Source organism: Pteronotus mesoamericanus, unplaced genomic scaffold (assembly GCF_021234165.1).
Source record: "Pteronotus mesoamericanus isolate MK-2021 breed Mesoamerican mustached bat unplaced genomic scaffold, CSHL_Meso_final scaffold_21, whole genome shotgun sequence".
Lineage (NCBI taxonomy): Eukaryota > Metazoa > Chordata > Mammalia > Chiroptera > Mormoopidae > Pteronotus > Pteronotus mesoamericanus.
The window spans coordinates 17,578,909-17,605,602 of record NW_026555310.1 but is presented as its reverse complement, the minus strand read 5'-3'; the positions used below and the strand labels follow the sequence as shown (position 1 = coordinate 17,605,602).

Genomic DNA, 26,694 nt, shown 5'->3' with positions numbered 1-26,694 from the left:
ACACAAAAATTTTTATTTCTAACTAAATATTTTAACTTGGGGAAGTGAGTTTGACTATGAACCTTAAAATTTATTGAAAATATTTAATATTTCTTTAGATGATGATTTCACTTTATATTTTAGCAACTGGAATTTTCTTAACTACCTCTGATTTTTCATTTTCATTAAGATGACTTTAGTTCCTGAGCTTACAGAAAATGGATTATTGTTCCATTGTTTTGTTACCGAATGCCTTAAATTGCGTTTGAATTATGGCAGCATGATCTGTGTTGAACGACTTTCCTATGAAATTCTCTATAACCATTGTGTTGTCTTTTAGGTACAACAGAAAGAACATCCAAATCTGAAAGGCCACTGAGAAGAAAGGTAAACAATTAACATATTTAACGTATACTGTCTTAATGGTTTCTGAAGTTCTAAAGTGAGGCAGGTATTCACAGTGAGGCAAGGGGTACAGCCCAGAAAGGTTTCATGAGGGGACGTTTACCTGGTTAACTACCAGCCTTAACTCTAGTCTTGAATAGCTTTGGGCTGACCTTTGTCAGCACCCTGAGAATGGATCTTCTTTGCAAGATGGACTCACCTACATATTCCCAGGGAATAAGCCCTTAAACCGGAATATAGAATTATTTTTGATGATGCTTGTAACAGTCATACAAGCTGGGATGTGTGTGTTAGTGTAACTAGTTTGTTCTCACCCTGTGGACATCTCTCTGGAAAAATCCAAATTATACTGTCACTTGGCAGGAAGTCAGAACAAAGGCATATTAGTTGGAAGTTAAATGGCATCAAATTATACTTGTCTAGAGTAGTTATTTTCTTAGGACTACCACCAGCCTCCAGGACATACTACCCTAGTTTCTATATTGTTTAGATGAGTGTTGCCGAATTTTGCCACTTTAAACCACATTTTTGTATGCTGGCCATCACCTTTTATTGAATATATTTAGCATTTATATGCATGAATTTTGATTGACTAAGCAATCATGTAGCTATTCCCTGGGCCTAGGAAATACATAATTTTTTATTATCTATTCATTCAATTAGTTTAACCTTAATTTATTTCCAAGTTCATATTTTTTATTTTCCTTATTTCATATTTTCTTTATTTCCAAGTTCTTAGTGCCACCTCATGTACTGACTTCCATCAAAGAAATTTTAAAAATTATTTCAAAATATATCGTTACTCACCCCCTTCATAAACAGAATGTAAAAAGTTTGCTAAACTCTAAGTAAATAAATAAGATAGAGACGTTATTAGTAAAGGAAATGTGCTTTTAAAGGGGATCCTTGCCCCAGAGGGTTTGAGGAGCTGGTGCAGAAATAGGTAGATTTGGTGTTTTGTTTTGTTTTGTTTTGTTTTGTTTTGTTTTCATTTGAATAGCAGAAGCTTTGTAGGAGGTCAGATTTTACAAAGATTGCAGTTCTGCTAAGGTTCTCTTAACTGCATGTTTTTTCTTTAAACTTAAAAAAATGTGTTCATGTTTAAAGTATTAAACTGTTTCATGTTTCTTAGGCACTACCTCCCAGGACGGAGAAAATGGCTGTTGACCAGGACTGGCCTAGTGTTTACCCCGTTGCAGCACCATTTAAACCCTCCGTAGTGCCTCTTCCTGTTCGAATGGGTTATCCAGTAAAACGGGGAGTGCCCATGGTAAAGGAGGGGAATCTAGAACTTCTAAAGGTGAGATAAGTTGCTGGTTCATTGGCTGAGACAGATCTAAATAAAAGGAGATCTTCTTCCCACTCCCATTACCCCGTTATGCTTCAGGGTTCAGTGTATAACAGCTTATTGTGTTGTAGTTTAATTTTTTTTCCAGGGAATAATGGATGTTTTATTTTGATTATTCATGGTAAAGAACACTCAAAGAATCCTAGTTATTTAAGAATGTAATTAATTGGTCCTGTGGCTTCCCATTTGGCTTTTTCCTTTCTGTTATATCTTTCCTGTATTGTGTCTTGCAAATGGAACTGAGAAAAGTGAATAATCTGATTTGATATTGAGAACTGTGGAGATGAAGGTTCCACTTGTAAAAAAGAGATTTTTAAACTTTCTGTCCAGAAAGGTAGACTGTTATTTAATATTAATGTTATTGTCCTTAAACTTTATTGCTTAAGGCAAAATAGGTCATATTAAATGTCTCCGTTGGTAGTGTCTACAGTTACTTATGAGCTCTAGGTTTTTAAAGAAAATATAAATATGATTAGCCTAGGAATGCATATCTTAGATGGTTTTCTTTCACATACAGTGGAATTATCACCAACCAACTGTTTTCCATTAAACGAGAATGCTCTCAAAATACCAGGAAAAATTTGATAAAACGTGATGGTAAGAAAATGAGACGGAGATGGTAGCCCGGAGAAGGGGCTGTCGGCTGGAGGCACGGGCAGTGGAAGTTGGGAAATGGGAATGTTTCAGGAGAGTCACAAAACATTGAGGAAACATTCAAATGAAAGAGGGGCAGTGAACTTAGTTTTTTTAAAAAAAGTCTTTGGAAAATATCACTGGGTGAGAGTAGCGGTATTTTTGTTATAATTCTAATGGTTGTGAATGGTATTTTAATAAATATAGAAATGTAAATATTTAATGCATGCCATCCCTTTTAAGAATCATCTGTATGCTTAATCCAATGGTGTGGCTTATTCCCAGTGAGTGCCATTGGATAAGTTTACTCACTGAGCTAATATATGCAAAGTATATAGAACAGTGCCTATATAAATGTTACACAAGCATCAGCTATTATTTTTTTCTGTTCAATTATTTTAAATGTCCAGTTTAATTAATTTACTTTTTTCTTTTATGATGTTAAGATTGTATTTTATGTTTCAAAAATAAAACTATAGAAAAAATGAAGCCTCCTAGTCCATAGTCCCGGTTTTCATTGCCTGTTTTCGCTTGATTAAACATTTTCTGATCAACACTTAAGATTCTAGGCATTATGTTTAGAGTAACTTTTTTGCTTGTTCAAATTTTTCTTTCCAAATGAGTCTATTTAACTAAATTTTCTCTTAAGTTGTTTAACATTATTTAAGAAATTTCTAGTAAATTTACTTATTTATTTGAAGGAATTAAATCTCTGACCTTTCCTAAACTTCCCATTGGCTCTGCGAATGATGAGGTAGCCTTTTAATATATCAGCATATAAATATTCCCAACTTCATTCAATTGTTCAGTTAACCTTTGCTAGCAATCTATTCATTCAGTTCTAAAATGTCTATTAAGTACAGAGTGGAAACTGTATCACAGTGCTAACTATCTAGGGCAGTTAGGATGATTAAACAATGATCTATGTCCTTAAGTGCTTTCAGTTCTGTAAGGGAAATATATACACCTATAGATTTATGGCAGGAAGAATACTATAAAAATGATGTGTATTTTTTTCCAGTGTTGTCATTTTAAGATACTTGGTACTGAATCTGTATTTCAAGGAATTTATTTCTTGAATTCATAACACTGTTGACATGGAATTAATACTGTAAAAAATGATCACATTTTATATAAGGCTTGTTGGGCCTATGATTTAGTTGTATGAACAAACTGTCTTTTTTATGTTTTTAAAACAGTTGGTTAATTTATCCTTCAAATTTATCTACTTTAGATCCCCAATTTTCTGCATTTGACTCCTGTAGCAATTAAAAAGCACTGTGAAGCTCTTAAAGGTAAGTGGTTGTTTTGTTACATAATTGACTTTGTGCATAAAATTAGGAATCTCTTTTCTAAGGATAAAAGGGTTGATTTAGCAAGAGGACATAACGTTTGTAAATATTTAGGAATATTTATGCACTCAACATAGGAGCACCTAAATATATAAAGCAATAGTAACAGAGCTGAAGGGCAAAATAGACAGTGATAAACTAATAGTAGGGGACTTTACTGCTCCACATTCAGCAATGGATAGGAAAAGAATAAGGGAAATAATAAGGGAACATTGGGGTTTAGCTACACATTAGACCACATGGACTTGACATTTATGGAAAACTTCATTCACCAGCAACAGCAAAATACACATTCCCCTCAAATACATGTGAAAAATTCTTGAGGACAGATCATGTTAGGCCACAAAACAAATCTTAATAATTTAAGCAGACTGAAATCATACCATGCAACTTCTCTGACCATCGTGGCATGAAACTAGAAATCAATTATAAGAAGAAAACTGGGAAATTCACAACTATGTGGAGATCAAACAGCCTGCCCTGAACAGTGGGTCAAAGAAGAAGTCAAAAGAGAAATAACAAACAATCTTGAGACAAATGAAAATGGAAACATATCATACCAGGACAGCAGATTTAAAAAAGTCGTTCTAAGAGGGACGTTTATAGCAATAAATTCCTACATTAAGAAATATGAAAGATCTCCAATAATCTAACTTTATATCTTAAGGAACTAGGGAAAAAAAATCAACCAAGCCCAAAGTTAGTAGAAGAAAGGAAATAACAAAGATAGAGTGGAAGTAAATGAAGTAGAGATTAAAAAAGACAATAGAAAAGATAAATAAAACTATGAGCTGTTTTTTTTTTTAAGATAAAATATGCAAACCTTTAGTTAGACTCTCCAAGGACAAAAGAGAGCAGATTCAAATTAATAAAATTATAAATGAAAGTGGAGACCTTTTAACTGATAACAGATACAAAGGACCATAAAAGGCTACGCAGTATAATTGGAAAATGTAGAAGGAATGGATACATTCCTAGAAACATGCGATCTACTCTGCATGAATCATGATTAAATAGAAAATCTGAACAGACTAATTACTAGGAAGGAGATTGAATCAGAAATCAAAACCCTTCCTCCAAAGTCCAGTACCAGATGGCTTCACTGGTGAATTCTAAACATTTAAAGAACTAATACAAATTCTTTTCAAACTCTTCAAAAAATAAAAGAGGTGGGAACACTTGCAGATTTATTTTCCAAGGCCAGCATTATGCTGACACCAGAGTAAGACAAGGGCCCTGCAGTGAAAGCGAATTACAAGCCAGGATCTCTGATGAACATAGATGCAGAAGTCCTCGACAGGATATTGGCACACTGAATTCAGTAGTACATTAACAGCATCATATACCGTGATGAAGTGGGATTTATTTCAGGGTTGGAAGAATGGGTCAGCATCTACAAATCGGTGTGGTACACCACATTACTAAAATAAAGGATATAAATTATATAATCATTTCAGTAGATTCAGAAAAAGCATTTGACTAAATTCAGCATTCTTTGATGAGAAAAACTCTCAGCAAACTATATACAGGGAATGTACCTCAACATAATAAAGGCCACACACGACAAAGTCATAGCTAATGTTGTACTCAGTGGTAAAAAGCTGAGAGCTTTTCCTGTAAAGAGTACAAGATGAGGACAAGCCACTTTTATTTAGCATAGTAGTAGAAGTCCTAGCCAGAGCATTTAGGCAAGAAACAGAAATAAAAGACATCCTAATTGTAAAAGAAGAAGTAAAATTGCCTCTAATTGTAGATGACACGATATTGTATATAGAAAACCCTAAAGATTTCGCCAAAAAATTGTTAGAACAAATACATTCAGTAAAGTTGCAGGATTCAAAATCAATATATAAAAATCAGTTGTTCCTATATACTGACAATGAACTGTCAGAAAGGTAAAAGAATAATCTCATTTATAATTGCATCAAAATAGTAAAATACTTAGGAATAAATTTAATTAAGGATATGAAAGATTCATACAGCAAAAACTGTAAGACATAGATTGATCAAAGAAATTGAAGAACATAGAAATAAATAGAAAGATATTCTGTGCTTGTGTATTGGAAGGATTAATATTATTTAAATGTCCATACTGTATAGCTGTCCAAAGCCATCTATAAGTCTGTGTGATCCCTATAAAAATCCCAATGGCATTTTTCACAGAAGTAGAAAAAACAATTCTAGCATTTCTGTGGAACCACAGAAGACCCTGAATAGCCAAAGCAATCTTAAGAAGAATAAAGGTTGCAGGCATCATACTTTCTGATTTCAAATTATATTAGAAAGCTATTTTAATTAAAAGTTATGTTGTTGATATAAAAACAGATCAGTGGAACAGAATAAATAGCCCAGAATAAACCCACTCGTGTATGGCCAGTTAATTTACGCCAGAGAGGCTAAGAATATATGGTGGGGAAAGGATAGTCTCTTCAGTAGATGATGTTGGGAAAATTGGATAGCTACATGCAAAGGAATAAAACTTTAGGACCCCTGTCTTACACGTAACAGAAAATTCAACTCATAATGGATTAAAGACTTGACTGTAACACCTGAAACCATAAACTCTTAGAAGAAAACAGGGGATAAGCTCCTTGATACTGGTTTTGACAATAATTTTTTTGGATTTGACACCAAAAGCAAAAATAAATGAGAGATTACATCAAATTAAAAAGCTTCTGCAGAACAACAGAATCCATCAACAAAATGAAGATAGCCTACAAAATGGGAGGAAAGATTTGCAAATCATTTATCTGATCATGGATTAATACCTAAAATATATGAGGAACTCATACAGCTCAAGGCAAAAAACATGTAGCAAAAAACCAAATAACCCAATTTAAATGGGCAGAGGAACTGAGGGAGACATTTTTCAAAGAGGACATACAAAGGTTCGTCAGTTACATGGAAAAGGGTTTAATATCACTGTCACCAGGGAAGTGCAAATAAAAATACAATGAGTTATCACCTCACACATGGTAGAATGGAGATCAGCAAGAAGATGAGAGAAATGTTGGTGAGGATGTGGAGGGAAGGGAACCTTTTTGCACTGTTAGACTGTAACTTGGTACAGCATCTATGCAAAACAGTATGGCATTTGCCCAAGGAATTAAAAACAGAACTGCCATATAATTCAGCAGTCATACTCCTGGGTATTTATTAGGAAGAAATGAAATCACTATCTCAAAGAGTAACCTGCACTCCTGTGTCCATTGCAGCATTATTCTTAATAGCCAAGATATGAAAACAACCCAAGTGTCTGTTACTAGATGGTTAAAGAAGAAGTGATGTATATATGTGTGTATATACATTTGTATGTGTATATGAGGTCTGTCCAGAAAAAGTATTAGCCATTGTTAATATAATGAGAATGGTTTGTGCCACATCAATGTAACCTGGCAGCCAAGGCGAGTGGACCGGAATGTGATGTGTGAACAATGATGACTTCACTGTACTAGTCCGTGGGGGTGGTAGACGATGTAGTGACGACGTTGTGAGTGAGCATGTGTGCTGTGTGGCCATTGCATTCAAAATGGCTGAGTAAAGCAGTGAATTGGCATCAAATTTTGCATTAAGCTTGAACATTCTTCTGAGGAAACTATTCAGATGATTCAGAAAGCAACAGCTATGGGCAACTGCTGATAGGCAGCTTTATTATGACAATGTGCCCACTCATGCATCATGTCTCATTCAGAGGTTTTTGGCAAAAACATCACAACACCCTGGTGGCTCAGTACCCCTTATAACCTGGATTTGGTGCCCTGCAACTTCTTGGCTTTTCCCAAAACTAAAATCACCTTTGAAAGGGAAGAGATTTTGGACCATCGATGAGATGCAGGAAAATATGAAGGGGCAGCTGATAGTGACTGGGAGAGCTCTGTGAGGTCCCAAGGTGCCTACTTTGAGAGGCACTGAGATATCATTGTTCTGTATACAGTGTTTCTTATATCTTGTTTCTTCAGTAAATATCTCCCTTTTTCATAGTACATGGCTGGATACTTTCTGGACGGTGTGTGTGTGTGTGTGTGTGTGTGTGTGTGTGTGTGTGTGTGTGTGTGTGTAAATATATATCAATAAATGGAATGTTACTCAATTTTGAAAAAGAAGGGAGTCTTGTCAGTTGTGATAGCATAGATGGCCCTTGAAGACATTACGCTGTATGAAATAAGTCAGACAGAGAAAGACAAATACGGTGTAATGTCACTCTTGTGTGTACTCTAGAAAGCCAGACTCAGAAACAGACTAGGAATGGTGGTTTCAGGGCCTGGAGGGCCTGGGGGGGTAGAGGGAAAGGGAGAGAATGGTACAGGGTACAAACTTCCAGTTTTAAGTTTGGGGAATCTAATATACAGCATGGAGATTATAGTTAATAATACTGTGTTTTATACCTGACTTATTCAAAGACTTTCATACAGCACATTCAGAAGCGTAGCAATATATTTTATTGCTAAGTGAGTAGATGAAATTTGCTAAGTGAGTAGATCTTAAATGTCCTTACCACAAAAAAAAAAGTAATTATATAATGTGCTACAGGTTTTTCCTAAGCTCTGATGGTAATCATATTGCAATATGTAAGTGTATCAAATCAACATGTACACCTTAAACTTCTACAGTGTTACATGTCAATTAGATCTCAAGGAAGCTGGGGGAAAATATCATTTCTAATATACTGTATAGCATTATATTCTGAATCATTGCTGGTTTCTTCATTTTTAAGGATTTTTAAATTGTTTCCAGTGAATTGTTAGATGTCAAACATGCAAAAAAAATTTCTTTTGCAGATCACTCTACAAGGCGCTATGAATGATAAATACAGTCATAAATCAATCCTTGTTGAAGTAGATAAGGGACTTATTGTTGAATTATAGAGAGCACATACATAAAAGGACTGAAGAACATATTTCAGGGTGTTGCCAATAGACACAAATCAGTGTGATTTAAATTGACAATAGTGAGGAGGATGCCGAGTAGCTGAAGAGTTAGTAGGGTCAGTAATGGGATACTTTGCAGGGAATAGTTATTTTGAAGATGTTTAAAATTCTAAAGAAATCCAAAGTGATATATACATGTGGTAACATCAAATAGAAGAGGTGGTAATGAAAAGCAATAGTCTCATGCTGCTTCTCCTTTACCACCCTGAGATAACTCACTGTAGAATGAGAGAATACACTCATTCTAGAAGTGTTCTCTTACTCATTGTTTAGATGTGATAATAACTTCCAGAGTGAGTGAGTGAGTGTGTGTGTGTGTGTGTGTGTGTGTGTGTAATATTTAACATGTACATACATACAAGGAGTATATATATTATATATAATATACACTTTATATGTAGTGTGTGTATATATATAATGAAGTAATCACTTGAATATTATACTTCTAGTTCTGGATTTATTGATCTTGAACAATAGCTGTTGATTCCTAGATATAAACATAGATTTCACTCACTTATCCTGCTGTTTTTCCTTCCAACATCCATGGAGCTGAGGGCAAAGAACATTTGTTCATTTTTTGCTCATGGTTTTATGTATGTTTTCAAAATCTGTACATACTCCGATTTAATTTCTGATCTGATTTGCATTGAACTGTATTTAGAATAAGCCAATTTGAATTGTTTTAGGTTCACAGCTATTAGTGATTGATTGTATAGTTTAATTTAGAAGTTAGCACCTTTGGGTCAAGTCTGAATTTCAAACTGATTTAAACATGTATAAATGCTCAGTATACTTGTTAAGGCTTTTCAGGAAGGAAAAGGAAATCTAGAGACACTTTATAGGTAGCCTGAGTATGCAGGAAAAAGAAATAGGATCGTGAACATGATTATAATGAAAGTTTAACTTTTGGGAGAGCATTCCATTCAAAAGTATTGGGAAGAAGAGAGAAAGAGGTCTTGAAAAGTAGGAATAATTATCTTAACTCTTGAAATGAGAGAAGAAAGGAAGTCTCTTCTGTCTCTTCATTTATATGGTCTTCTGCTTGGGGACATTAGGATGCCTTTCTCTCCCTTGATTATAGATTTCTACAGTATATTCATTAGTGCCTGGAATTAGACTGACACCGATCACTGTTACAGATTTGTGCTCCATTTGGCACAGATAATCTATCCTTTTTTAATCCTTTGTAAATCCAATTGACAAATGTACTGATAAATTCCATTCTTTTCCTTTTTAAACATTATTTTGAAATGTGCATTTATAACCTAGAAACTGGTTGTTGTAATGATATGTTTTTGAAATGCTTCATAGTTTTTAAGTGTAAGACTTTCATACAGCACATTCGGAAGAGTAGCAATATATTTTACAGTGTTTGAGTGTTTTAATCTTTCCTTAATTTTGCCTTTACATTTCTGCCAGCTTCTGGATTTAGATTGTATCTTCCAAATAACTCAGAGGCTTTTCAAATATTTCTTCTCAGTTTTCTTTCAAAGTAGGTCAGTTTAGATTTTATATCTGACTTGCAGATGGAAAATCTGAAGCCCAGGAAAGTTAGGTAATTTACCAAAATTTTAATAATTAGTGGCAGAAGTTAAGTAAAAACCAAGGTCTTCTGAAGTCTCCTCATTTCTCTATCAGATGAATAAAAGCTAATAGAGGTCTATTAGGTACTTTCCAGTTGGCTGTATTCTTTTAAACATGTAATCAGGTCATTTAATATAAAGGCTGTAATTATAAACTAGTGATTGAAATGACTTATTCAAAGTTAAGAAAAAAAGAAAAAGATTCAGTACAAACCCAGGAACTCCTAAAATTCCCCAAACTAGTTTCTTTTATAAAGTGTTTGGCAGTGTTGCATCTTAGTGTAGGATGTTGGAATTAGTCCATGATAGGAATGAAATTACCTCAGTAATCTTGCTCTGTTCATTATATTTAAATGTCGAGTTGTTCTTAATTGCAAAGATATTTCTCCCCACCCCCCAGGTATTTGAATATTGATCTCTTAAGCAGGGTGTTTAGGGAATGGTGTGAGCTGTATGCATTTAACTTGCTAACATAGAGTTAGCTCCACATCCTGGAAAGTCTCTCTAACCCAAAGTGACGTTTTGCTGACTGATACTAAAGTCTAAATGAAAGCTAAATATAGTACCAACTGTAAGAAAATTGTGAGCTCAGGAGAAATGTATTGGCAAAGCATCTTTCACTGTTCCTTAGATCATCGTCGTCACCTAGAAGAGCTCCCATGTCTGCCCGTGATTATGACGGGCCTCTCCTGCAGTCCTGCTTTTCTGGAGAAAACAGGGATCTGTGCGGTCTGACGTGTTTGACCTACAGAACCAATTACTTGTAGCTGTTCTTAGAATGAGGCTATTTAAGGAATGAGATTTCCACTGGGGACCCCAATAGTGCCCGAAGTTTTTATCCCAAGCTGAGAGCCCTCCATCCCACTGACTTGGTAGGAGTAGAGCAAAATGAAATCAGCTTCCTGCTTGTGGAGTCCCCTCAATACTGATAGCTCTGAGAAGCTGGGAGCTATTTCTTTTCCTTCTAAAGTTTGTTTGCGGGTCTTTTTTTCCCCCCTTCATTTGAGGCCTGAGTTTACACCTCTGTGCTATGGAAATAGATGGTGAGCCATCTTCCCGCTGCTTAGAATTTCTCCTTATTTTGGCCCAGGTCTCAGACCCAACCCCACTCCTCTCTAGGCTAGCCGAATTGCCAGAACATGAGGACAAGTCTGCCCCAGTCCCTCAGAAGTCACATAAAGAAACATGAGCTACTATCAGGACCCTTTTAAGGATTACCTAGGCCTTTGTACCTGTTTCATCTTGAGGTCCGGAACTTCTGAAAGACTGTTGACCACATCCCGGTGTTCTCTTAGGGCTTTTTTAGAGCTTCTTTCAATTCTCTTAAGCTAATCTTTAGTAACTTTCATTTGAGAGTGAATAATATTTGCTGCCTTTTCAAAAACAATGGTGCTCTGGGCACTATGTACTGTGTGGTTTGGGTTGGTGAGGAGGAATTAAACTGTCCCATAGCAGGTATGTGCAAAGCTATTAAAAGCTTCCATCAAGCCCTTTTAAATTAACATACTGCTGCTTCCCACCAAACCTGAACTCGTCAAATCATTCTCTTAGTTAAATTCCGTAATGGAATTCACCTAAGAAGAAAAGGGATGAGGGTTGATATGTCTATAAAGTGCAGAGTAGAATCTGTTCTTCCATTTCATGTAAACTGAGAGTAATCTCTTTCAAGAATTTCTTTTTTTTTTTTTGGTATGGTAGCACACATTACAATGAGAACTTACTTGCAAAATTATAATTGAGATAATTTTTTAATTCTCAGATTTCTGCACTGAGTGGCCCGCTGCATTAGACAGTGATGAAAAATGTGAGAAGCATTTTCCAATTGAAATTGACACAGCTGATTATGTTTCATCAGGACCATCTATTCGGAACCCCAAAGCACGAGTAGTAACCTTAAGGGTAAGAGATAGTTAAAATAAAAAATTATTATAGTACTTCAAAATAGCATTTTTTATATATTATTATAAAACTGATACATGTTTATTATAGAAGATTAGACAACATAAAGGTCTTTTAAAGTGTAAAATAAAATTACTTATAATTCTACTACTTATAAATAACCACTGTTGACTTATGAGCTCAATTTAGTACAGGTGCTATCAGCCTTTTGTATATTAATGGAATGATGCTATATTTGATAAGTTATCTGCTATTTTTCACTTAATATGAATTAAAAATTTCTCAAATATATTAAATATTTTTTAATATTATATTTAATAGCTGCATAAGATAGCATGTAATTGAAGGTCTGTCAGGGGCCAACACAGTGTTCGAGGCTGGGTGTGCTGTGTCATCAATCAGGTATGGCCCTTTACCTGAGACTGAAGAGGGAGATATGAACAAATAATTCTGTAACATAGATCTACCACAATTTGTTTAAATTATCCATATTATGAGATCTTCAGGCTTTTTTTTTTAATTATTAATTTTGGAGAGAGAAAGAGAAACATCGATTTGTTGTTTCACTTATCTCTGCATTCGTTTGTTGCTTTTTGTATGTGTCCTGCCTTACCAGGAATTGAACCCACAATGTTGGTGTATTGGGATGATGCCCTAAACAACTGAGCTACCCAGGCAGAGTGACCTTCAGGCTTTCTAACTATTTTTTGATTATATATATAAAATTTTTTTAATTTTATGTTGTAAATTCCTGCAGTAAATGTAACAAATACAATGCCAGCAGGTTGTGAGAGAGAGAGCCTGTTTTTCTGTACCTTCACCAACTGACATATTATTGTTAACCTGTCAATTTTATAGGTAAAAAAAATATATCGTATGTACATGAAAATTTGTCTTTTAATTTTAGTGAGGGTGAGAATTTATTCTTTTGCAAAATGCTTTTTTTTTTTTTTTTGTTATTTGCCCATTTTGATGGTGTATTGGTATTTTATACTCATTTTTTCTTTCTAATATTAGCTCTATTGAGATATAGTTCACGTATTGTGGAATTTACCCTTTTAAAGTATACAACTCAGTGGTTTTTAATATATTCATAGAGTTGTGCAACCATCCCCACTGCCTAACTAAGGCCAGAGATTTTCATCACTGTAAATGAAACCTGTGCCCATGATCAGCCTCTCCCCACGGCCCCCTTTCCCCCACCCCCAAGCCCTTGTCAGCCGCTGATCTACTTTGTCTCTTTCCATTTGCCAATTCTTGACATTTCATCTAAATAAGTCATACAGTAAGAATACTCTTATTTAGTAAAGTGCTTTCAATATCTTATCTGTTGTAGCATGTAACAGTTCTTTGTTCTTTTTTTATTGCCGAATTTTACTAATATGCCGTATTTTTATTTATCCATACACCAGTTGCTAGACATTTGGGTTGTTTCCACTTTGTGCCTATTACGAGTAATGCTGCTGTGAACATTCATGTACATATTTGTATCGACACATGTTTTCAGTTTGTTGGGTAGTGTAGTTGCTGGGTCATATGGTAATTCCATGTTTATCTTTTTGAGGAACTGCCAAACTGTTTTCACAAAATGGCTGCATTATTTTAAAGTTTCACCTAAAATGTTTGAGGGTTCCAATTTCCCCACATCCTCACCAGTGATTGTTGTCAGAAGTTTTAGCTTTTGCCATTCAAATGGGTGTGAAGTGGTATCTCATTGTGATTTTAGTTTACATTCCCTTAATAACTAATGCTGTTGAGCATTTTTTCATGTGCTTATTGACTGTATATCTTCTTGGGAGAAATTTCTGTTTAAATCCTTTACCCATTTTTTAATTGAGTAATTTGTATATTCATAGTTCAGTTGTGCTTTTTATACATTCTGGATACCAGTTCCTTATCAGGTATATATCTTGCAGATATTTTCTCCCGTTCCATGGATTGTCATCTCACATTCCTGGTGGTATCTTTTAAAGCACAAAAATTTCAATTTTGATGAAATCTAGTATGTGTAGTTTTTCCTTTTGTCTTGTTTTTTTGGTACCCTATGCAAGAAACCACTGTTTAAGTCAAAGTGATGAAGATTTAGTCAAATGCTTTTCTTCTAAGAGTTTTATAGTTTTATCTCTTATGTTTAGGTCTATGATTCACTTTCAGTTAATTTTTGTATATGGTGTAAGGTAGGGGTTCAGCATCTTTTGCATGTGGATATTCATTTGTCTCAGCACTCTTTGTTGGAAAAACTGTTCTTTCCTCATTGACTTGTCTTACCACCCTTGTCAAAAGTGGTATACTTATTTTTTAACTTTTCACTTGGCTACTTTACCAAATTCTGTGTTTTAACCTTTTATTATGAAAAATTTCAAACGTATGGAGACATGGAGAGTGTAGTACAATAAACATACATGGCACCTTAATTTAGTAATTAATATGTTGGCATTTAAAATATTGAGTGCTGCATGTACTAACACACATGCATCTAAATGTATTTTTGTGGTTTCAGTTTAAGTGTTTAAAATTACTAATATCTGACATTTTACACTAAGACCTCTATAAATTGAAGAGATTTTCTTACATAATTCCAATGTAATTAATGCAGCTAACAAAAGTTTGAATAATTCCTTAATTTCATCATCTACAGTATCTGCCCCATACTCCAATTTCCAAGGAAACATAAAGGAAGATCAAGTGAATTAGGAACAGGTAGCCAACAAATAGCAAATCTAGAAATCAAATCCAATTCTTAAGTATAGTTCCAGAGTTCCTTAACTAACTGCACTATACTTGTAAATAGAGAAAATATTTCACATATTTAAACATTGTTGAATTTATTTAGCTCTTTTAAATATGCACTTTTGAAAATATACATCTATAGTAACCACAGCCTCTTATGATTTGAAATGTCAACATTGTTTTGGGGTTAATAGTACCATATTGATTCCTTAAAATACAGCAACTTGACAAAAGAAAAGCCTCAGGATTCTTTTGAATTTTGGAAAAAGAATGATGATGAATGCCATTCAACTTCAAAATCAGATTATTGTCCAGGTTAAAGACTATAGTTTTGCAGTGCCATTGAGTGCTAGCAGGTGGCGTGAGTGCACCACACAGCTGTGTCTGAAATAGTTCTGAGTTTTTGGCATAAACTCTGTATAATTTTTGACCATTAAAATGTTACTGTGAGCATGAGTTTTAAAGTAGTTGTTACAATAATGGTCAGCCTTACTGCCATTTTCTTGGACTACTTCCCATATAAAAAGCTAGAACACTTCAATTTTTCAAGTGGTAAATTTTAAAATGTATTGTTAAACAACATGATTTCACTGAAGGGAGTTTCAAAAGGAAAAACAATCTCTGTATTTTCATTATCCTAGGGTAAAAACTATTTCTTCCTCTCCACTGTACCTATGAATATGTGCATATGTTCTCATAGTTACCATAATGTATGTCCATTTTATGATTTTCTTATAAATCTCCATATTGTTAATAATCAGAGTTACAAAATTACTTATTTTATCCATCAAGCTGTTAACCTGGTTATTAACACATCCACCCCCCTACCCCCGGCCAGGGACTATGATAATTTACATTGTCTTTAACATATAACCTTTCTATTGGATTGATACTTAATAGTTAATGTTCTTACTACTTGTGGTTTTCAAGAATGTGTTTATATTTATTTGTTTTCTGTTTTCTCCAGTTCAAATAAAAATTCACAGTGTATATCCTTGATCTTTGTTTTCACTTACGTATTCATTCAGCAAATATGTGTTACATGCTTTTTAAGGGCTAGTCCATTGCGCCTAGAACAAGATAGACATCTTTCTTACCCTCAAGAGTTTGCAGTTTAGTGGGGAAAATGGAAAAATAAGTTAAGATCTTTTGCTGTAGTGTCTTGAGGGGAGTGCAGGGTTATTTAGAAGCTAGAGAGAAGAAATGGGTGGGATTTCAAAATCCTATTTAGCCTTTTTTTTCTTCTTCAGACTGTTCTGACTATTTCTTATTCTTAAAGTTCTTCATGGAAAAATAATCTGTGGTTTTACCTTACTTAACTGTATTCTAGTGGCTGACTTGTTTTCTGGTGTCAGGCCTATTTATCTCTAGATAATGCCTTCAGCCATACCATCACTCTCTGCAGATTAACATGTGTGTTTATTTAGTGTATCATTTCCCAAAATATGTTTTAAGGAAGAGTAATTTCATGAATTGTCCCTTGAAAAGTGGAATCTGAGGTCAAATGAATTTGGCAATCATTACATAACAGCTCTGAATCTTGACATTTCAGAATGTTTATTAGCATATTACCTCCTCTAAGAAACCCTGCTGTAAAGAACCTAATTTGACTTAGCACTTCCTGAATGTATTCAACAGACATAGCCTTTTTAAAGAAATAATTCTTCTTGGCAGGCTGTGGGACTAGTGTTGTCATTTTGAGAAATACTGAACTGTATTATTTCAAATGTTTTGATTTTTTGATGCTATATTCCAGCCTCCATGAGAGGTCACTAGCTTTTACAATAAATGCCCCTAAACTAGTTGGAATGGCATGGGTCTCATAATTACATGGTAGAAATTTCTTAAAGTCCTTATGTTTTATCAATTACTGTATTCCTATATTCCAGCTTTACTTATACTAACTGAGTTTAATTCTATTAGGTAATGCTACTCATAAGCACCCTAATTTCATTTATTAAGAGCCATGCCACTGATTCTTTAAAGAAAGGTACCAATGTCCAGAACTTTCAAAGAACACAAAACAGTTCACTCCCCTCTTTTTTCCCATGAGTAAGATCCTGGTGCACTCCAGATGCTCACTCAGTATAGAAAGGAGTTTGAAAAGGTTTCTTTTTGCTCATTTTAATGGTAATTTAAATAGCATTACTACCGTTTTTTATTAAACAAAGTATATGAAGTAATCTTTTTCAAATAATTTTTTCTTATAATTTTAAGGTTAAACTTTCCAGTTTGAATTTAGATGATCATGCAAAGAAGAAACTTATTAAACTTGTGGGAGAGCGATACTGCAAGACCACAGATGTGCTCACCATCAAAACAGACAGGTAAGGAAAGAAGAGTTGAGTCCCTCAGCCCCATGTGTTGTTTCGTTGTCCTCCGGTCCCCTGGCCGTCCTTTTTAAAGAAATGACATGGAAAAGAAGGAGAGCCTTTTATATCAACTTACATTAGCTTTATTAGGTCAAGAGAAGTTGCCTAATTTATATTTTTAGTCTCCTCACCCCAGTCTACTGTTGCTGAGATCTTTATATACATGCAGAGGCTTGCCTTGATGGGTTAACTTATCGGTGTGGTTTTTAACCTTATTTTAATAGATCCGTGTATTAAAGGGAAGATGTTAGAAGAAAAATATGATTTGCTAGTGATTAATGCTTAAACAAGCTTTATAAAGTCAAAGTGGATGAAAACCTTGTAGTTCACAATTAAAATTATTAAATTAATTGGAAATTTAATTTACCATTGTGTAAATAAGCAGAATAAGCATAGAAGTTCATAAAAGCAGTATTAAATTTATCTTATATGAACTTATGAATTAGGTAATTTGAGGTAAAGGTTATTGGTATATTTTTACTATATGGTTATTTTATTTCTAGAATTATGCTTCGGCTGTTTTTAAATTACATCAAAATATAAAAGACCTGCCTTTACAGAAAAGCAAGTGGTTAGATATCCTCTCTCCCTCCCTGTCTGTTTCAGAGCATTTGGAGGTATCATCCTTAGGTTCATATCCTGCTTAGTGGTGGACGTAGCATGATATACGCATGAGAGGGCTTCAGTGGGGAGGTGCGGAAAGCTTGGGAATCGTGACTTCAGATTATTACTGTCGGAGTGAAAAAATAGATTTGAAATGTATTAATAATATATTTTTTGCTATCTTTAAAAAATGTGAAATAATGTTTTTAGTTAGTGCAACTTAAAAGATACATTTTAAATGTTATTTGAAATTTTATAAATATCTGACAATGTTGCTTTAAGTTTATAAGTGTCAGTCTGCATATATATTTTATGGTACCAACTATTTAGAATACAGAATTATTAAACATAACCAAACATAAGCATAGAATAAATAGACTACAGTTAAAGTTATTTGTCATATGATGGTTTTATTTTATATTTAAAGAAATTGGAATTGTTTTCTTCTCTGTATTATTTTATCAATCTAAAAATTAAACATGCCATCTCATATTTACGTACAAGTTTTATCTAATATTGGGCCGTTAGTTCTATTTTAAATACAATGGCAGCAATACCTCATTGCATAGTGTAGCTCATTTTTAAAAGAACTGGCTTTGAGAAAATCAAGACGAATGTTTAGATCAGCATCAGTCATCTGTCTGTCTCAGTTCTTTAAGTGAATTCCATGTATATGCTCACGCCGTCCAGCCGATTCTTAGCTCTGAGATGATAGACACTTGGATTGGACACATCATATTAAAAATATTGTAAAGCTATCATCAGATACAAATAACTTCATTAGTTATGAAAACAAAGAGATACTCTAAATAAAAAAATTTTTTTAAGTTTTCCTTAATATCTACAAACAGTGAATTACATAGACTGTTCTTCTAAGGACCGAGTTTTCCTAGAAAAGGTACAGAATACCTGAACATAAGTTATCTTCTGTATTTAGCATTTATAAACTTGGCAAGTAATTCTGTGTACTGAATTTTTAGAATTTTGACTTCCTCCCTCTCTCTCTTTTGAAGGTGCCCTTTAAAGAGACAGAATTATGATTATGCAATGTATCTGCTAACAGTTTTATACCATGAGTCTTGGGTAAGTGATTGTGAATGTTTAGTCGTTTTGTCAGTGTGAATCCAGATGATGTCTTAACCATTCAAAAACAGTAAGTGTGGCAAGCAGTCAGTCTAATGAACCACTGGTTACACCGAGCATGTAGGAAATGTTATAGATATAGCCTCTCCCGGCATTGGAAGTGAGGGTCTTGAAATAGGTTATGCAGTTTGCCTCAGGACCTTGCAGAAATCAAGTGACTAAAATGCCTTTAAAGCTCAGAGTTTTTGACTTCTGTTTGAAGATTTAGAGTATTTAATTTTGTTGTTTATCTGCTTGACATTGGCTAAAAGTTGTCAAAGTTATGGAAGGATAGTCGTCATCTGTATAACTTGAGAATTTATAATTCATACTGTTATTCAAATAAACTACAGAACAAAGCTGCAGAACTTTATAGAAAGGTATTTTAAATTTTTACTAAAATGTGTAGTTAACATGTAGCCTTTCATGTAAACATTTCACTGGTATACAGTAGAGACAATTACAGGCAATTAATTATTTAAATAGTATTAAAAATATTTTTTTGTGTGACAGTTTTAGATATGCATACACATTTATAAGGAAGATTTTGCTATATTTGATCATCAACACATCTGATTTAAAGTTGGTAACACGTTTAGGTAACGCAGAATTTAAAATTTTATTCTTAAAAATTAAAATAACTTTATGCATACAAATTAAATTTTTTGTAGCTTGCCCAAGATAAGCGTGGGACTCAATAGCATCTCATATTAGGAGCATATGAAGGAGTGGAGACAGTTGGAAAGAGTCACTTTTTAGACATTCAAAGAGTTTCATGGAAAAGAGAGGGTGAGATTTGCTTTTCATGACTTTAAGCCGTAAAGTTTAAGGGATATAACAAGGTAGAAGAAATAGTGAGACAGACTTTAATTCGCTGAGTAAAAACTTTCTGAGTCATCTAAAAATGGAGTGCCTTACTCTACTAGGTAGAAAATGTTCCTACTTAGTTGGGGATATGGATAAATAGTCACATTAAATGGTCTTTGGAACTCCTTCCATCCATGAGATACTATAATTCTGTGAACACATGCAGCCTCTGAACTGCTCACATCATTTCATTGATAATAATAGAACAGTTGTAGCATGAAAGGATGAGTGAGAATAAGAGAAAATAAAACATTGTCACAAGGTTAGTAAAGAGCAAAAAGTAGCTGGCGGCTCTTCTTTTCTTTTGAGGTCTTTTGATTATCATAATGCATCTGGGTTTTCTAGTTCCTGGCTTCGGGAGCAATGTGATTGTAGCAGTTAATCTCTCCTGTCAATGGATTTTATAAATGCCTTCAGTGTAAAATAATTAAGTTCCCTTTTAAACCAGCAGCATGGCTTGCCTTAGCTACAGCCCCATGACTGATGCTTACAGAGTTACTACCAAACAATAAAAGCCACCCAACTTTGAGTCTCTTATTTTGCCAGCAGCCTATAAAATGAATTTTCCCTAAGGGAAATGATAAGCATAAATAAATTCAGTGAAAGTTGACTTATTGGATTCTTTCTGTGGTTCCATGACATAGAATCCAAACAAGCTTTTATTCTGCATTTACACAAAAAGCCTTTGATTTTTAATTCTAATTACTTTGATGCCAGATTAAGTAGCCACATACAACTATTCAAAACAGATATTATGAAAGAATTCGTATATTAAACTTGGCTCCTGATCCTTACTAAACAAGTACCATTGGTGAAGAAGCTATAATGGCAGATGAGCTGTGAAATTTGCAGAGCCGGTGGAACGGAATTTTTGTTGAAAAGAAATTTTTTTTTTCCTTCACCAGCATGAAATTCATACTAGAAATCGATGTTACCACCTCGTATTTAGTCAAATATTTGAAGAGTCCCCTTTTAAACCATTCCTGTATTAAAAAAATTTTTTTTTACTTATTGATTTGAGAGAGAGAGAGAGAAACATCGATGTGAGAGAAACATCGATGGGATGCCCCCTGTACACACCAGACCAGGGATCAAACCTGCAACTAGATATGTGCCTGGCTGGGCGTCAGACACACAGCCTTTTGGTGTATGGGACGATGCTCCAGCCAACTGAGCCACCTGGCCAGGGCCATTCCTGTATTTTTTAGGTTAGTTTCAGAGCATTTAATACAAAAAAGGTAAGCTTGCCTTGATTTCTTAGCTTTTTAAACTTTCCATGGAGGTTACGTCTAAGTAATGTTGAGAGGAAAGTAGTAGTTTTATGTATCACACAGTTACTGACCTGTCTCTGGCTGAAGACCCCAGGAGTTTACTAGCTGAAGACCCCAGGCCTGAACTGCAGCTTCAAAGTTTCAAGGTGTTCAGTATAAGGAAGGTACTGTTGTGTACTCTTCAAAACACTTTAACTCTAGAAGCCTCAAAGTACGCTTCAAAAGACATAGACTTCACAAAGCATAGACTTCAGGCATAGAGGCTTGCTTTGTCATATTTCAAAGAATGATTATGGTCGTGCTAGGAGGGTGGTAGGAGACAGATACACATCAGACATTTATTCTTTAGCAATTCTAAGAAGCGAAGAGACTTGTAGAAATCTGTTTTAATATTACACGTTGTTAGCATAGGAATGAATTAAGCTTTACCTTTGGAACCATATAGCCCTGGATTGGAATCCCATTCCTTGTCACTGCTGTTGCTTTGTCAGCCATTTCACCTCTGAAGCCCATTTTTGGATAGATACAGGAGAACGTACATGAAATGTCTGGAAAATAGTGGGCTCTCAGTAAATGGTGGCCTAGTAATATTGTTGTTAATACTCAAATGAAGAAATCTTAGAATTGTAAATTCATGTATTTCCAATTTCTGTATACAGCTTACGTTTAATTTGACAGAGACTTTATACGGGGAGTGAGATCTGTACCTTGTTGTATTTAAAGTTTTAGAACATGTATTCTACTCACATTCTGACGTAACTGATAATAACAAAACTTCCTAAATTTTAATTTTGCTGTATGATATTATTTAAACCTTCTATAAGTGACCTGGTTAAGAAATGATCAGATGAAATATTTTACAAAGTGATTTGTGCAAAATGTGTAGACTAAAACACAGGCACTGGGGAAGAGAGAAAAGCACTTGCTTTAGAAAACAGAGAGATCGAAAAATCCTAAGTCAAGGGTCCTAGGATGATTTTGATATTTAATTTCTAGTGGTTGCTTTTTTAAATTTGAAATTTTTGGTTATGTTATTTGGATTTCATGGTAGTCTTGTTGCTAGTCAAAAATATATCTTTATTCATTCACTCACTGAAGCACACTTAGGTTGTTTCCCTATATTAATTATTATAAATAATGCTGCAATAAACATGGGGTGCTGATAGCTTGAGTTAGTGTTTTTATTTCCTTTGGATAAACACCTAGGAGTGGCGTTGCTCGATCAGATGGTCTTTCCATTTTTTATTTTTGGAGGAACCTCCATACTGCTCGCCTAGGGGCTGCACCGTCTGCAGTCCCGCTGAGTGCACAAGAGCCCGCTTTTCTCCACATCCTTGCTGCTGACACTTGTTTCTTGTCTTTTTGATAGTAGTCATTCTGACAGGTGTGAGGTGATATCTCATTGTGGGTTTGATTTGCATTTCTCTGATGGTTAGTGATGTTGAGCACCTTTTTATGTACCTGTTGTCCCTCTGTATATGTGTCTTGGAATAATGTTTGTTCAGGCTTTCTGCTCATTTTTTTAGCCTGATTGGTTGGGGTTTTTTTGCCATTGAGTTGTATGAGTTCCTTATATATTTTGGATACTAACCCCTTAGACGTAGCGAGCCCCTTCTTTGCCTAACTGCTACTTTGCCTAGACAGCGACTTAGACTGTTTTATTTTCTATATTGGCCACAAGGGCACTTGACGACAAAGTTTGTCTTAGTCTGTCAGTGTTCCATGAAATGTTTCCTGTGTATGTTTTTGTTCCATGTATGTTTTATCTTTCTAACTAATCATAAAGCCCTCGTTAGTGTGCCTCTGACACTAGATTTTGTTCTTCAGAGTATCTAGCTCAGTAGTAGGTCAAAACACTTGAGTTTAATAACAGCTATTGAAACTTACATTCTTTTGGATAGCCATAGACTTTTGAAGTGATTATGAACTCTATAATAGAGTATATAGCTTTTGTACCTTTTTTGCAGGAAGGTGACTTTTTGTAACCAAGCGATGTATGTTATTAAACTTTTTATAAAAGTTAACATTTTGCATAATAAACGGTTTTTAAACAAAAAAAAAAGGGGGGGGGCGGGATGTGGCTGGCGTGAGAGCCCAGAGGGAGTGCTCCGAGGACGGGCCCAGGGGGGACTCGCACCCGCGGAGCAGCAACGCGCCCCGCCTGCTCCCCACGCGCCATGAACCACAGCCGCACCACCAGCATCGCCGACAGGGCAGCGACAGCCACGCTCTGGGGCTGTGAGCTAAACCAGGAGAGGCGCACCTGGACCTTCAAATCGCAGAAGGAGGGGAAGCAGGACTGTAAGGTGTTCCTCAATACGGTTTGCTTGGGGGAGAAAGCCAAAGAGGAGGTGAACCTCGTGGAGGTCCTGTCCCCAGCAAGCCAGGAGGACAAGCGGGCAAAGCCCGTCACCATCGCCTCTCTGCAAGCCTCGGTCCTGCCCACGGTGAGCCTTTCCCTGCAGGCCCGCCGTGGGTGGGCTGGGGGGGGCGGTGCGCCGCCCTGTGGGGCAGCAATGCAGAGAGGAGACGAAAGGCCCGAGCTCAGCCCTGCTTCCATCCAGCCCGCCCTTTAGTAGCTGGGAGACCTTGGCGGATCCCCTCCCAGTAAACAGGTGTGCTTCCAAGCAGGACGAGCCCTTCCGTGCTCCCCCCATCACACCTCCGGCTGAGCCACAGCGCCTCCCGCTCTGACCACAGCTCCGTGCCTCTCGGCCCCACCCTGGGCCAGACCACCTTCGCTTCTTGCCCCGGTTTAGTGCGGGGCCTCCTAACTGGTCTACCTGCCCTAATCCTTGGTCCCCTACAGTCTAGTCCAGGGCTTGACAAACAACAGGGTTAAATCCAGCCCACTGCCTGTTTTTGTCAATAAAGTTTTATTGAAGCACAAAAATGCTTATCAATTTTTCAAATTTTTTCAAATTGATAAGTAAATTGACAGTAACAAATAAACTCCCTTTTGAGTAATGTAAAATAGAGCATACTTGTTAGATGTTAGCAATAATTAGATTACTGGTATATATTGATCTATTAATAAAATTATTAATGATTAATATTTATGCCCAATTTTTTTAGAAATATCTTTGCTAGTGTTACTAACTGATGTCACCTCAGTAAATTTAACAAAAAAAGAAAAAGAAATACCATTGCAACAATTTGAGCTGCTTAATTTTCATGGATGTGTGATTTGAGTTATGTGTAGATCAGGTTTGTTTTTCATTTGATTATACCTTTTTTCAAATATTTAAATGAAAAGTATTCAAATTTCATATTATTCTGGAAGGTCTCTACACATGTTTACTTCTGTGAGTATATTTCATGATGTTTACTTTTGACAATGTTAATAGAATTTGAATTCTAGAAAATATTGGCTATTCTTAGTAGGATGCCAATATTTCAACGTGAAATATTTTTATGCCTAAAATTGTTTATGAACTAGTTATGCATAAACTGATATTACAGTGTTTATTAAAGAAAAACAACTAGTTAAACACATTAATTGAACTCCCAAGATGAGTCTGGGTATCATGTACACCAGTAACATGTTGTGAAGAATGCTTCCATGCTACCTTTTACTTGATTCCAGACAAATAGCACATCTGGCCGTTGTTTTCAAGGTGGATCTGTTGTTGCTCTGAGAATCGGTTGTGTCTCTGTTTCTGACTTTTTTTACCTCTATGCTATTTCAAATGATCATCTTGGATGAATACAAAAGGAAACCCAAAATGAAGTGTGAGTCGGTGAGGAGTTGTTACATTTTTAAAAAGTGCCTTAAAATAGTATGTTTTTGAAAAAAACATAAAAGCATTTGGTATGACCACCCATTTTAAATGCATGCTAACCTTCAAAATCAGGCATCAAATAAATTGTCTATTATGATCTCTTCATTATATACATTGAGAAATTAAGAAATTAAGGATTTAAGTACTTTGCCCAAGTTTGGAGTTTACTAGCTGAAGACCCCGGGCCTGAACTGCAGCTTCAAAGTTTCATATTCTTTCCATGGCATCATATTATTTAGTTTTGTTCAACTTTGGCTACTATTACAAAATATTATGAAATAAAGAATTGAAATTAAACCTGAATGTTAGTTGCTACTTTGCTCTCTTTTCAAACTTAACAACTGACTAACTGAAAATTTTTTTCCCTCCCTCCCTTCCCTTCCCCTCCCTTCTTTCCTTCCTTCCTTTGCTGTCTTATTTTGGCTGAAATACTGAAGGCAATAAAAGGAAGGGAGTCTTAACTCAATCACCTGGGAGAAATTTAAAAAATTATAGGCAGGATGTGTAATGGCAAGTTCATTTTTGTCCAACTTGCCATGATTCATTTATTTCACCTTTTGGAGCACCATTTTGTACCTAAGAAGGAATAGACAATGGTTATGCAGAGAGGCCACAAGAAATTCTTTTAGAACTGCCAGAAAATGAGCAAATAAAAGCCAAAAGGAGAAATACATGACTGAAAGGGGAAGAGATTAATCCAAAAGAAATTTTATCTACATAATCTGTTTTCTCTGGGCTTGCATCATACTCATCTGTGAAGCTTTTTAACACTAAAGATGCTTAGACCCTATAGAATCAAAATCTCTAGCGATGAGACTCAGGCTTGTTCATTTTAAAGGCTCCATGGGTGATTCTGGTGCTGAGCTCTGATTGTGAATAATTTTTGAGTGTTTTGAGTTGTTAACAAACTGATTAGAGGTTGGTATATCTCTTTTAAGATGATTTTTTTTTTACATGTATCTAGTATCAGCTGAAGGCGTGGGATGGAAATTTCACTGAGAGGTCAAGAAAATGGACGTGTTTGTCTACCTTACATACATAATTTTTTTTTTTAGTTGTTGTGGTAGATGTTCTAGATTCTTGAGTGGGATGATAATACAATGAAGGTGGCACTTTTCATGTTTCTTTGCCTTCAGGCAAGACTTTGTTTTACCTCTGATGTTCAAGAGCCTACCATGCACTTAAAGGCCTTTAGAAAAGTTTGTATTCTTTGCCACCCAGTGGCTGAAGTCATGAACCTGAGTATTATACTGTTTTCTTTCCTCACACTCTCTCCTGATATCTAATTAGTCACTATGTCTTCTCAGTTTTAGCCTTTCAATATTTGTTAAAACTGTTTTCTCCTGTGTATCCCTACTGCTACCACCCTAGTATGGTTCTTCATCCTCTACCTGAAAAACTCTGATAACCTTATTTTGTTTTAAAGATTTTATTTATTTATGTTTCAAGAGAGGGAAAAAGAAGGAGAGAAACATCGATGTGTAAGAGAAACATTGGTCACCTCTCACAAACCCAAACCGGGAACCTGGCCTGCAACCCAGGCCTGTGCCCTGACTGGGAATCAAACTGGTGACCTTTTGGTTTGTGGGATGACACCCAACCCACTGAGCCACACCAGTCAGAGCTGTAATAGCTTTATTGATTTTCCTGTCTCATCCATCTTCCATGTTGCTGTTAAAGTAATTGTTCTAAAAAACAAGTCTGTTGTGTCATATTTTTTTCATAAAGACCTTCAGAGGTCCCCATTACTTAGGATTCAATCTAAACTCCTTGGCCTGTCTGTTCACAGTCATTTGCCACCTCATTATCAGCTACTCAGG

The 26,694-nt window shown here is 35.3% G+C and overlaps 2 protein-coding genes across 2 annotated transcripts in view; both read left to right on the top strand.

Annotated features, from left to right (window-relative positions):
- The window catches only part of MRPS35 (mitochondrial ribosomal protein S35), a 36,980-nt gene that overhangs the window by 3,345 nt on the left and 6,941 nt on the right, over positions 1-26,694 (top strand). The window contains exons 2-7 of the mRNA XM_054591297.1: positions 320-366; positions 1,517-1,684; positions 3,600-3,660; positions 11,988-12,127; positions 17,075-17,184; positions 18,846-18,915. Of these exons, the coding sequence (XP_054447272.1) occupies positions 320-366; positions 1,517-1,684; positions 3,600-3,660; positions 11,988-12,127; positions 17,075-17,184; positions 18,846-18,915 (596 nt within the window). The remainder of the gene's footprint in view (positions 1-319; positions 367-1,516; positions 1,685-3,599; positions 3,661-11,987; positions 12,128-17,074; positions 17,185-18,845; positions 18,916-26,694) is intronic.
- On the top strand, positions 23,270-23,668 carry LOC129085067 (nucleoplasmin-2-like). Its single transcript, XM_054591488.1, has one exon. It carries the CDS (start codon positions 23,270-23,272, stop codon positions 23,666-23,668), a length of 399 nt encoding a protein of 132 aa, XP_054447463.1.